Below are 12,303 nucleotides of genomic sequence, written 5' to 3' on the forward strand. Positions count from 1 at the left end.
GGTGTTAAAAGGATCTGAGTGACTTTGACAAGGACCAAGCCGTGATGGCTGGACGGCTGGGTCAGAGCATCTCCAATGCTGGTATGCAGCGGTTAGGATAGACCAAAAGTGGGCCAAGAAAGGACAACTTGTAACCCGGTCGCTCGGTTATGGGTACCCAAGACTCATCAATGTGTTGGGGGAACAAAGATTGGCCCATGTTGTTCCACACCACAGAAGAGATGTTGCAGAATTTGCAGAAAACCTTTTTCGTGGCTGTGATAGAAAGGTGTCATGCTGTGCATCACAGCTTGCTGGGAAGCCGCTGACTGGTCAGACCGCTCATGCAGAGCGCTGTCCACTGCTTACAGCACCTACATTGGGCAATGTAAGCTTCAGAAGTGGACCGTGGCTCAACACTAGAAGCTGTCCAAGTCTGATAAATCCAGTTTCTTTGGTAACATGTAGACACCTGGATGGACCGTTTACCTAGAAAAGTGACAGCAGCAAGAAGGATTATTGGAAGAAGGCAAGCACCCAAGGCAGTGTGGTGCTCTGGGCAGCGTTCTGCTGGGAAACCGTGGGTCCTGGCATTCGTCTGGATGCTATTTTGACACATATCAACACATATCTGTGGGATGTGGTGGAAAAACAAGTCCAGTCCTTGGAGGTTCCAACCTGCAGCTTAGAGGACTTAAGGGATCTGCTGCTAATGTCCTGCTGCCTGATACCGCGGGACACCGTCTGGTAGAGTTCAGGCCTTGATGGGTCAGAGCTGTTTTGGCAGCATGGAAGGGATCTATACAATATTGGAAAGACTGTTTCAATCTGGTATACGTTAAAAAAAAACCATCACTGTACATTAGCAGGAGTGAGGACAGCAAAAAAGTTTAGCTTTCTCAGGTTATATTTATCTTTGTAAAATCAATGTAGCAGCTTTATACAAACCCTATATTTATTTTCCTAAAGAATGTATCACCAAATGTGTCACTTTTCATCAATTAACCTAACTTTTGCTTTCTGTTTTTGTGTAGCATGCCTCCAGTGTTCGCGCTGCACTTTGTGGAGGGCCTTCCTGACAATGATGTCAGTATCTACGCCTTCAACTTCAAGGGGAAACGCTACTCGGTCACCACTGTCATACAGTACAACCATCAACTTAAGCACTTTGTCACCTGGGTTTGTAAAACCGATGGTACGTATCTTAAGACCAGTTTAACATTTTTGTGTCATTAACTTTGACTGTGAACCAATTTTACAACATGTTTAATGTATTATATGGTTGATTCATATGAAGGTTGATCATGAATTCCTCAACAGTGTAGTTTGCCAACAGCACATTCTGCTGGACAGTTCATGTAGTGTTAAACTAGAGAAAAGACAAACCATTTAGGGCCTGTTTCACTATCATTTAATGAAGGATTTATCTGTGTCATGTAAAATCATTCCCAACAATTTATTGATTATATTCTTAGTCTGAAATACGTTTTGATGTTCTTTTCTATGCGCTAATGTTGTCTTGGCAGAGGTGAAAACTATGATTAGTATTAGTGAGGCATTGTCTTTTATTTGCAGCATTAGTTTACATATGACATATAAAATCAAAAGTAAATTGGATAACTAATCAATTATGACTTTGTCCTCAGAATTTAATCACAACTTATATCAGTAGAAACATTCATGCTGGATGTGGTCTTTATTGTTGTAACTGTTTGTTTTTGTGCCTTCTTTTTCCTATAGGGTCATGGCTGGAATATGATGACCTAAAGCACCCAGACTGTAAGAGCCATCAAAAGCTCCAGGTCCCGGCTCAGGAGATGCATGTTGTCTTCTGGGAAGCAGAGGAGAGTGAAGAGTCTTGTGCCTATTCTCCCTCCACCACATTTGCTGAATCTCCCCCATCTAAAAATGAAAAGCTCCCCAGTTTAAACAGCAAAGACTTAACAGCAGATGAACTGTCGGCTTGCGCTCCAGATAAGTCTTTCCTTTTGCCTCATAATGACACAGACATCGTCTCTGCACTCACATTGTCTGAAGACAGCATCAACATCACGGACACAACAGTTACAGCCGACGATGATACGGCGATCGGTGCCACAACGTTGCTCGACACCTTCGAGGGCCTTACCCGCAATGACATCATTACGCTTACGCTGTTGGAGGTAAAAGATCATCCGGAAATGCAGCCTGTAAATGACATTCAACAAACTGAGGATTTACATGTTTCGAATGAAGTGCTCCAACCAACACCAGATAGCTCCTCCACTGCAGTATGTAGTGAAACGTGTCCTGTGCCTGATGTTGAGCGTCCAGCCACCTCCAGCTCATCTGACCCTGAATCAGTCGATGACTCGGCTAGTGATCCATCGTTTGTGCCCGGTGCAAGAAGACAATGTGGGAGCGGAGCTGGCAGAAGAAAAGCTGTTAGGAGAGAAAAAAGTAAAAAGGAACCTTCATCAAAAGCAGCACAAGTTACTTCACCTCCAGCATCTCCAGAGCCCCCCAAAATACAAGATGACAAACCTGTGAGTCCTGCTGTTCAGGATGACACACCACCTGGTGAAATTACACCGCAAGCATCCCTCGTGTCTTCAACTGATGCCGCACCTCTGTCCCCCGGTCAGAAAAGCCCTATGACGCTAGATAACTCTCGCTGGTCCTTCTTGCTCCGCAAACACCCTCAGAACCTTTTTAACAAGTCCATCGCTAAGCTTGCCCCCGACCACACGTCCACCTCAGTCACACAAGGAAAGCCCACTCCTCCTATTCACTCTACCCCCAACCCGTTGAAAAAACAGCAGATTGCTGCGGGACTCTACCCTAAAGTACAGCTCAAGACAGAGGATAGCGAGGGTCTCCCACTGAAAGCTGCAGAGATGTACAGGGCATTCGGTGCAAAGAGCTCAAACACCCAGAGTCCACCCCCAGCTCTGCCCACATCTGAACTGCTGGAACCAATCGCTTCCAGCCACCTAAAACGTACGACAGTGATGCCACTAACTGTGCTCCCTGACATCTCCGCTTTAAAGAAACATGGCAGCCAGTCCTCAAAGGTTCCCCTGGGTCTCAGCAGCACTGAAGCCCTCAGATATAGGCTGATGAAGAAACTGAAAGCAAAGAAGAAGAAGCTTGCCAAGCTGAACAAGCTTTTGGGTGGTCAGGATGGAGTTGGCCTCCCACCGGACAGCACCGACCTGCACTCTCCCAGCACTGTCACCTCCAGCACCTACGACGGGTCCACCTGCGACGACTTCCTGTCAGACCTGCTCTCTCCAGCAACAACAGCCAGCAACCTTTCACCAGACAGCACCGGCTTCCTGGAGATGCTCGCCAACAGGCAAGATGGAGCTGACTGTGTGGTCGGCGCTGCTGGTGCCATGTTGCAGACTAACAGCTGCACCAACGGGGTCAACACCGAAAACTTCCTGGATGAGTTTCTCTCACAGGCTGTTTCTCAGAGACCGACCGACATGGAGACCGAGGCACTGAGTGCACTTGAACTTTTCATGTAAACTGTAGTGCTGCATGTTGTCTGCAGGCTGCAAACACAGATAACCTTGTTTGATAATTATGCAAAATTTTTCTACAATCGACACCTCATCTGTTTGTTGTTTACCAATGTGTTGGTGTGTTTATGTTGCAATTAATTTACAAGCACTGATAATGTTTGTGCAGAAGTCAACCATGTTTGAGCTTGTCTGTTGAGCAGTGAAAGGAATTTGTAAACTGCGTCTCTTTTTGCAATTTTGGCACTTTGTAGTTTATATAAACTGTATATAAATGGGTTGTACGAAGACACTCTGTTGATGGTCAAAGCTGTTTGTTTGCTTTGCCTTGTTATTTTGACAAGTTACTTGAAACTTCTTTTAGTGTCATTTAATAAATGATCTAGATGACTCCAGTTTGTTGTTTACAAATGTCACTATTTTTATTAAGTGGAACAAAATGTTGCCACCATAATATCTACTGCAACTTTCTTGAAGAGGAATGATGTGCTCATGTTCAGGATTTTCAATATTAAAGTCCCCGTGTTTACCTGTATACTGCAGAGTTATTTGTAAAACACTATTTTTCTCATTGTCAAATTTGTTAATACTAGAATTTAATGCACTGTTCTACCTGGGAAGAAAAAAATCACGCTTGTTGGCAGGCGAAGGTGATATCTCACTTGGAACCATAATATTTATGTTTGGAGTAAATGTTTGGATGTGGCTTTAATTTTTTTGATTGATTATTCTTCACAGCTAGGTGAACTCTAGGAGAGATGTTATTGTCATTTATTTTGACTATTGACAGTGAGTCTAACTTAGCTCAGTGTGAGGATGATGTTGGACAACACAGAGTAACCATAGACATGGCAGTCCACATTGCCTTCATAATTAAAATAAACATAGCTATACGGTTTTTACAAGCCATCAACAAACTCCCATTTCCGTTCTCAGTGTAACTGAACATTTATGAATGGTTACTATAACGTTACATTTTAGAACACTGTGATTTCCGGGGTCAAAAGAGTCGTTCCCATACCGGGAGTCGAACCCGGGCCGCCTGGGTGAAAACCAGGAATCCTAACCGCTAGACCATATGGGACTTGATGACAAAAGGCAGCACAGTCAGGACTTGTTTCACTACGATGCCACAAATTTGTGTACAGATCTCGAGCGGTTATCCTTCTTCACAAGACTCTGCCGCTGTTCACATTTCGCGTTTGCTAGTCGCGCCATCATCCTCTTTAATTACAATATTAGCATTACTGCTAGTTGCCGGTCTGCTAGTTTGAGTTAGCTTTAGTACTACACCTCCTTAAATGTATACAGATGAACTTTACATGTCCGTTTGCAAGGCTGCAGAGCTAAAAAAAATAAAAGATAGAGGTTATAAATAATGTAGTTTCTATTCTTTATCTTTTCATCAATAATTTGACTTAAGAAACATTTTTTTTGTAATTACTTTTTTATTTTTTTGTGCCTCTTTCTGTATGTATGCCAATCATCTCTGGATAATGAATTCATTAATTGATCTCTAATATCGTCAAAATGCATACGGTTAATAACTGATAACTGGATACTAGCAGTTTGTAAAGCAGGGAGTGGCTTTTGCTGCAATCATTCATTTAATATGAAAAGGTAAAAATAAAATAAACTTTTTTTTTTTTAAAGCAGAGAGGAAACTGCATTACCATTGAAAAGCACATGCAGGTGCTGTTTGACTGCAGGTAAACCACATCACAGTGAGCCAGACAGCTTTTAAAAAGCTATGTTGTACTTTTACCCTATGCTCAAAACCATTTTCACAGCATACAAGTGATGGAGAATAACTAAGTACATTTACACAAGGACTGTATTTAACCCTTTCACGCATAACACAGTTATTCAAACTGCACCTGAAACCACTATTCCTCCAAACACCCAGCGGCTGATCTCCAAAGCTCTCTATATTCATATATGATCACTATCAATGTTTCTTTTCCTGAAATTTTGCATTTTTAATCCAGAATAGTGGATGGTGATTTTTCTGCTCTACTACATTTATGTGACAGCAGTTATTACATAGGAAAATCAAGACGTTGTTGATTTTACTTGGTAAAAATAAGTCTCAGTACTTTGACTTGAAGTTTTGACTTGTCACAGAGGGAAGAACAGCTGAAGTCAGTATATGATAAATATGATAATGATAAAGCCAATTCAAGGTGTCTGCCATGAAAAATCCTACTTGTCTCAGGCTTGTTGTGTCCCATAAATAATATTAGCATATCTCTGATGCATTGGTCTTTTCCAGAAGTTCTTCCAGAGACAACAGAAGGCTTATGAAAGCCAACGGTGATGTAAATTAAATTTGCAAAACACGCAGAGGAAGTAGCAGCAACGTGTTTGTACTTCTCTGTATTTAGAGAGAGCATTTACATAAAAAGGAAGCCACAAACGAGTGTGTATGTGGGATGGAGGTAGGATGGGGAGTACATGATGTCATAAAGAGAGAGAGAGATCAGGTTTATGATCTGCAACGGACTCTAACTACGCACTTCTGGATGTGAAAGGCAAGCTTTGTCTCCCTCAGCCTCAGCATCCACCTGCTCCTGCAGCTCACAGTCATCATGGAATCCATAGTGGTGGAAAACATCTACCTCCTGGTCGTCGTCACCCTCATCAGCGTACTGCAGAATGGTGAGAAAATGCAGGCTTTTTGAAACTCTAAATCAACTGCTATAATATGTTTAAAAGGATTCCAAAATGATTCCTTTTGCTTCTTGATCTGTTTCTGTGTTTTCAGTGTTCTTTGCTCAGAAGGTAGCGAGGGAGTGCAAGGGTCATAACCACCACACAGCTGCTTTTGAGCGAGTGTCTTGTGCCAAGTAAGTGCCCTTTCTTCAACACTCATTTCTCCGATGAACCATCTTTACCAGTGGATGACTTTGTGCTTTCCATTTGGGTTTATATAAAACACCAAATATGTGCTCCATCGAGAGGTAGTCCTTTTTTTTCCTGAACACTCCCAGATGGGGGGAAAGTTTGTACAAGAGCTCATTTGAATGCTCACTAACAAAGCAGCCACAACGGTTATGAAAACTTCCATTCTTCCTGCTTCTCAGTTAGTTAGTTGTTCAAAAAGATGGGGAAAAAAACTGCTCATATATTTACAGTCTGTTGCCTGTAAATGTTTCAAACAGCTGTTTGTTTTAATAGTTCACCATTGTGAAGAGTAGAATTACCAGACTGCTCGACTGATTCTCATTTCCACTTTTAAATATAATTAGTGCTGAAACAGACACGCCACAAATGAATAAGTTTAGAATGATTTTGTTAAATGATGGTTTCAAAAAAATCTGAATATGTCACCTTTTAGGCTTTTGGAAACAGCAAACCAGTTAATCAATAAAGATTTTAATTAAATTTAATTAATTGCAAAAATAACACACGGAAAGTAAAATGCAATAAAGGAATATATATTGTTGCGCCTGTGAAATTTAAAACACCCAAAAGACATCTCACCAAAAAAGGAAATAACCTAAAAAGGCAAAAATCAACAGAGCAGGCACAAAACATACACAAAGTTTCTAATAAATGTAAATGCAAACAATGGAAAAGACACAAGATGCACAGACTTGTCAGTTGCTAGGATAAAATATTAGTAGTAAGAAGCTCACCACATATAAAATTCAAGTATTTAGTCAAGTATCAACTGAATAATCTTTAAACCAACACATGTAAAAATAACAATAATACATTTAAATAATATAATTAAAACAACAATGAGCTGCAGTCGTACAGATAACAACTCTTCATGCTGCACATATTTTGACAACTAGACTAAAGCTGTAACTTCAAATCCAATATTTCTAACGGCTCAGTCTTTCGTCCACCAGCAACAACGTACTTCTTGTTTTTGAAAGGAAATATCTGAGCCACATCCTGTCTTGTAGGAGATGTGAAATAAATCACAATCAGTAACCACTAAAATGTGATAGAAACATTTTAGGGCCTTGTCTTTAATTGCTTGAATATTACGTAAAGTAGCATCAGTTTATCGACTTAAATGAAGTTTGGATCAGAAACCATTTGTGGTTTAATGTGATCGGGTGAAATAAGTCACCTCCGTGGCTCTTTTTATTGTTGTTAATCTGCCATTTATCAGCCAATGAAATGTTTTTTTGAAAAAGTAGAAAAAACTATCTTGTCTGAATTGTCTTTGTAACAATCCACAGTCCAATATTTTCTTTCGAATGCAGCAAAGAAAAGCAGAAAAAAAACTCACATTTGAGAGGCTAGAAATGCAAACTTTTGCTTGAAAAAAATGACTGAAACTGAAAATTCATTATGTATATAGTCGTCAGGTCATCGTCTAGTTGTTGCAACTCTACTTCATCAAAGGTCATGAAGCAGAATGACCTAAGGACTGAACACTTAGAGCACATACCATCTGGGTTACAACGCTCTGACCTGGCCTTCTTCTGGCTGTACCTTTACTGCACATCATTCACTCTTCCCATGTTTCTTGTCTGCCTCTTAACTGCGCACTATGGAATAAAGGCAAAAATGCCAAAAAGAAAAAAGATTTTGGCACGGCTGTAGGCAGGAATGATAAGTATACAGTGATTTGTGTTTCCCAGATTGTTCAGTTTTAACGATTTTAGGAGCCTGAAGAGGTAAAAAAGAAAAAAAGAAATCAGAAAAGGTATAAATAATTTTGAGGAATGTTTCTTTTTTCTCCCTATTCTGCTCATAAAGAATGGTGTTGTTTTGATTAACCGTCCTGACAACTGGAAAAGGTTAGAGGGACACGGCTTTGTGCAACATACTGTACTGATTATTGCAATTTATTGCAGCAGTCAGTAAGCGCTGACACACACAGAGCGGCTCAGTTTTTCCTGGCTTTCCACGTCAAGTTTACTCCTCAAACACTCAGAGAGTCACACTGGGTTTCTCATAGCACATGCGCTCTTATATACATAAAGTTCTTTTGTCTTTCTTTCTTTTCATACCAACTTTTGCTCTGCAGTTATAAAGCATTTCCTCATGAGTCACCGGGCCGCCTGCAACCGACCTACGATTGCTCCATATAGCTTCTTATTGCAGGTGACTTCCCTGAAATGTGCTAATTACACTTCTTTCTTTTCTTTTACGCAGTCGTAACTGTATGGATGCTTATCCCACTTTCCTGGCAGTAATGTGGTGTGCCGGTCTGTGCCTCAGTCAAGGTAATCATTAACCAGTGTAAAAGAGACACTCACACCTTTTATCATTTAACAGGACACACCTACAGATTTAACTGAGATAAGACAGATCAACATTCAAAAGGAATTTTTGTTCCCTTTCCATATATTTTTCAAGCATAGAATACTGCTTTACTTGTTTCTGAGGGTATTCAGATCTGCACCTGAAGTGAAATCTGAAAGATTTGCACTTTATGGAACAGGAGGTGTGGATATGTGAATTGTTTTATTTAATTCTAAAATCGTTAGTTTTAATCTTTTGTTGTTGTTCTGTTTAACATGACAACATTTGTTACTATTCAGGTCACCGTAAGTAGAATTTAATTGACATAAAACATATTTAGATTCACAGAATTGTACTTCATCTGCCACTTTATGTCTCTTCAGACCAACACATGATAAATTACTCACACTTTTCTGTGTCAGAATACTTTACATTTCCATTCAAGTATAAGTTGACATTAGTCACGTTTCTTCAGGGAGGTAAACCTTTAACACAATCCAGGTTATCAGTGACACCTCTTGGACAGTGTCAACATTTGTTTATTCCGTTCCAGCCCTCTGCCGATTCTTGGTGTAATTACACATTTATAAACCATTAAACTTTATTCTGTGGGTTGGATAGTGGTTCTCAAAGTGGGGTTGAGTGTACTTTGATGAGGTTATGAGATGAGTTCCATAAATCAGATACCTTTTTTCTGATTAGAAATAACATATTTAGGGTCAAAACTGTTCTACAATGTAATAAAATAATATATGTTGCTCATTTTACACACACACACACACACACACACACGCACACACACACACACACACACACACACACACACACACATATCACACATATCACACATCCACATTTGTATGCTTCACCCACCTCCGGGAATAACAGCAATGATAATAAGAAAAACAGTACTTTGGAACTCCACAGACGTTTGTTTCTTTTGTTTGTTTCTCTCCTCTGTTTGAAGCTCCTGCTGCCTTTGCTGGGATCATCTACCTTCTAGTCAGGCAGAAGTACTTTGTTGGATACTTGGGACAAACCTCTCAAAGGTAAATCAATGCATGTTTTTGATGCTTTTAAAGGCGTTGCCTCACGTTTCATTTCTGTGCAGCACGCCAGGATACCTGTTTGGAAAACGCATCATCAGCTTCCTCTTCCTGATGTGCATCGTGGGCATCTTCAACTACCTGCTGGCGCGTTACTACGGCAGCGACTATAAGGACTACGTAGAAATCATCACCAAGGCCTCCTCCGCTCTCCTCCTTATCCCTTAATTCAGTGTTTGTCATATAGCTTGGGAGCTGTTGCAATCAAACGCTGTACTCTTTTCCTGTTTTTCTAAAAGCGTTTATTGTATTTGAGGTTGGTAAAATAAAAAAAATATAAAACACGCTGATTCTTAAAAGTGCAAAAGTATGCAAACAATTTACTTTTGACCAGCACAGATTTGACCCTTTTAACCACCTATACAGCACAACAGTTGGAATATTTACACACATAAAAATCTGTTTATACACATTGCTTGCCCAAACAAGCTGTATGCCATTCAGAATTTTTCAGCAATGTCAGGGGACTCCATCCACTGAACATTACAGAAATGTGGACCTCGCTGCTAATCTGCAGTCCCCAGAGGTAGAAAAGTCCTTCACATGGCGGGCTGGTGTTACAACCACACATCTGTTGATCAAGAAACTCCTTTTTCTCGGTTTTCTTGAAGAAGCGGACACAGTCTCTGCCAAACAATGAGCAGATAATCTTTTCTTTGCACTTCATCCACAGCTGGCTCATGTCAGTTTCAGCTGGAAATGGCAAATAGAGAGCTCACGTTAGACAAGTGCCTACTGACAAATCTAAAAAACAAACTAAAAATATTAAGAAAATGCAAAGATATTAACCTTAAATGTTCTTTTGCTGAAGCCAAACCAGTGTGGGAAGTCAAAGAGGGCATCCGAGTAGTATTTGAGGGTGAAGCCGGCGTCTTTCCACATGGGTTTGACTTGCATCATTTCGTCAGTTGTGAGGTTTTTCGCTGCCCAGCTCTCCAGCTCCTCAGTCAAGTCAATCTGAAATAAGAAAAAGTAACTTTCAACACTAAAATCAAGAGCCAACCAAAAAAAAAAAATCACAGTGTAATTGTAATGCATCTAAATGACATAAACAGCATGAAGTCATGCTTACATCCACCCTGTAGCTTTCCCCAGCCACGGAGGAGATCGTCCAGTCCAGGCCTTTCTCCATCTGCCACTTGGTGAGAGGACAGCTGCCATCGATGGACACCACAAACTGCTTCAGCACTGAAACAGAGCCAGAGATAAATCATGAGGAAAACAGGCGAGAATACAGAATAGGGGAGAGTTTTGCAGAAAAAACATGCTGTAACGCAAGCACTGTGCAACCATTGTAATTTGTCCACCCCACCCAGCTGCAACCAGCCCGAGTCTGGGAGCCGGCATGAGTCACCTCCACCACCAGACTGCAGGCAGCCAAGAGCTGTTAAGTGGCCGACTCACTGCCTCCAAAAAACACACATTTTTGCAAACTAAAAATACCAGAGCTGCTTGGAGGACCACTGTTTTTTTTTCACTATGTAATTATTTCAGTATAATTACAACCAAATAGATCTTGATTGTTTTTTTTTTTTAAAATTGCCCCTAGGGTATAAATAAAGTTATTTGAATTGAATTAATCTTGATGTCTGGGTAGAGAATTACCTCTGGCTTCACCGGCTGCACTTTTGTTCTTCGTTGATAAGTTTTCCTTGCAGGCAGACACCAGCAGATAGACAGTCTTGGACAGCAGACTCTTTCTGATGCTGGTGTACTCCCACAGATTGTGCATTTTGACTTTTCTGTAGTGAAAAACACATCAAGGAGGTTCATGTGAGCCTTTTTGTGGATTCAAACACATGCAGAGTGTATATAATATACAAAAAAGTATACATCTAAAAAGTGTGTCAGTTTTTCTTACCTTCCCAGCGAGTTCTGAAAAACTATGTTCCCCATGCAGGATTGGAAATCATCGATGAGCACCATGTTCTTGTTGTCGGTGCTGTGGATTCTGTAACCCGAGCTGAGAGCCTCCACAGAGAAACCAGCTGGTGGTTTTCTCAGAAACTCCTCCAACTCTGTCACTGTCATCATGCTGTGGGACAGTTTGCTTATCGTCATATTGTCACTCTTTCTTTGTGTACCTCATGCTGCCGCTGCTGCTATTTGTACCGCCTGCCTCAGAGCTGGAGCTTTAAAAACAGCCTCCTACTGAGGTCAAGTTTGACGGGTTTCACTCACGTGACTCCTGGTTGCCTTCAGCCAAAATAAAAGCCTTCACTAGAATACTTCAGGCTGCAGTGTGTGAGGGGTTTTAAAATGCTGCTGTTGTGAAGACATAAAGCTCTGCAGAAATAGTAGTTTCCATGAAAAAACAATAATGATAATAATAATAATGGTTTAATAGAGAAAACAATGAATCAAATAACTGAGCAGACAGCTGGTAGCTGAAGTTTTACAGTGTTTCAGCTGTGAAATGTCTAAGAAGTAAAGATGAGGAAGAGCAAAAGAAAAATGTTGCTAAATTAAGATGAAATTGCCTCCAAAAAATAAAAGATTTTGCT

At 40.6% G+C, this 12,303-nt stretch overlaps 3 protein-coding genes and 1 non-coding gene across 6 annotated transcripts in view; 2 read left to right on the forward strand and 2 right to left on the reverse strand.

The window, feature by feature from the left end:
* uspl1 (ubiquitin specific peptidase like 1) overlaps positions 1 to 4,020 on the forward strand; it is a 15,139-nt gene extending 11,119 nt beyond the window's left edge. For all 3 annotated transcript variants that reach the window (XM_008277340.1, XM_008277339.1, XM_008277341.1), the window contains 2 exons: positions 1,014 to 1,174; positions 1,720 to 4,020. In XM_008277340.1, coding sequence (XP_008275562.1) covers positions 1,014 to 1,174; positions 1,720 to 3,491 — 1,933 coding nt within the window. In that variant the 3' untranslated portion in view covers positions 3,492 to 4,020. The remainder of the gene's footprint in view (positions 1 to 1,013; positions 1,175 to 1,719) is intronic.
* Positions 4,021 to 4,497: 477 nt separating this feature from the next.
* On the reverse strand, positions 4,498 to 4,569 carry trnae-uuc (transfer RNA glutamic acid (anticodon UUC)). Its single transcript has one exon. It is a non-coding gene; the product is annotated as a tRNA-Glu (tRNA).
* Positions 4,570 to 5,959: 1,390 nt separating this feature from the next.
* Positions 5,960 to 10,083, forward strand: alox5ap (arachidonate 5-lipoxygenase-activating protein). The gene is made up of 5 exons (XM_008277345.1): positions 5,960 to 6,143; positions 6,250 to 6,331; positions 8,604 to 8,674; positions 9,661 to 9,742; positions 9,805 to 10,083. Exons 1-5 carry the CDS (start codon positions 6,074 to 6,076, stop codon positions 9,965 to 9,967), a joined length of 468 nt encoding a protein of 155 aa, XP_008275567.1. The 5' UTR covers positions 5,960 to 6,073; the 3' UTR covers positions 9,968 to 10,083.
* On the reverse strand, positions 10,025 to 11,957 carry medag (mesenteric estrogen dependent adipogenesis). Its single transcript, XM_008277344.1, has 5 exons — positions 11,661 to 11,957; positions 11,405 to 11,541; positions 10,872 to 10,987; positions 10,589 to 10,756; positions 10,025 to 10,492 (listed from the first exon to the last, which is right to left on the reverse strand). The coding sequence occupies exons 1-5, from the start codon at positions 11,858 to 11,860 to the stop codon at positions 10,478 to 10,480; spliced, it is 636 nt and encodes a 211-aa protein (XP_008275566.1). The 5' UTR covers positions 11,861 to 11,957; the 3' UTR covers positions 10,025 to 10,477.
* Positions 11,958 to 12,303: the final 346 nt, after the last annotated feature.

This window comes from Stegastes partitus, unplaced genomic scaffold (genome assembly GCF_000690725.1).
Source record: "Stegastes partitus isolate 25-593 unplaced genomic scaffold, Stegastes_partitus-1.0.2 Scaffold96, whole genome shotgun sequence".
Classification (NCBI taxonomy): Eukaryota; Metazoa; Chordata; class Actinopteri; family Pomacentridae; genus Stegastes; species Stegastes partitus.

Bases quoted from the DNA above. Each gene is read 5' to 3' on its own strand.
- medag (XM_008277344.1), bottom strand. From the start codon at position 11,860: ATGACGATAAGCAAACTGTCCCACAGCATGATGACAGTGACAGAGTTG. The intron at 11,542-11,660 runs GTAAGAAAAACT...TTTTCACTACAG, and splicing joins TTTCAGAACTCGCTGGGAAG to AAAAGTCAAAATGCACAATC. The intron at 10,757-10,871 runs GTAAGCATGACT...TTCTTATTTCAG, and splicing joins GGGAAAGCTACAGGGTGGAT to ATTGACTTGACTGAGGAGCT.
- alox5ap (XM_008277345.1), top strand. From the start codon at position 6,074: ATGGAATCCATAGTGGTGGAAAACATCTACCTCCTGGTCGTCGTCACC. The intron at 6,332-8,603 runs GTAAGTGCCCTT...TCTTTTACGCAG, and splicing joins GAGCGAGTGTCTTGTGCCAA to TCGTAACTGTATGGATGCTT. The intron at 9,743-9,804 runs GTAAATCAATGC...ATTTCTGTGCAG, and splicing joins TTGGGACAAACCTCTCAAAG to CACGCCAGGATACCTGTTTG.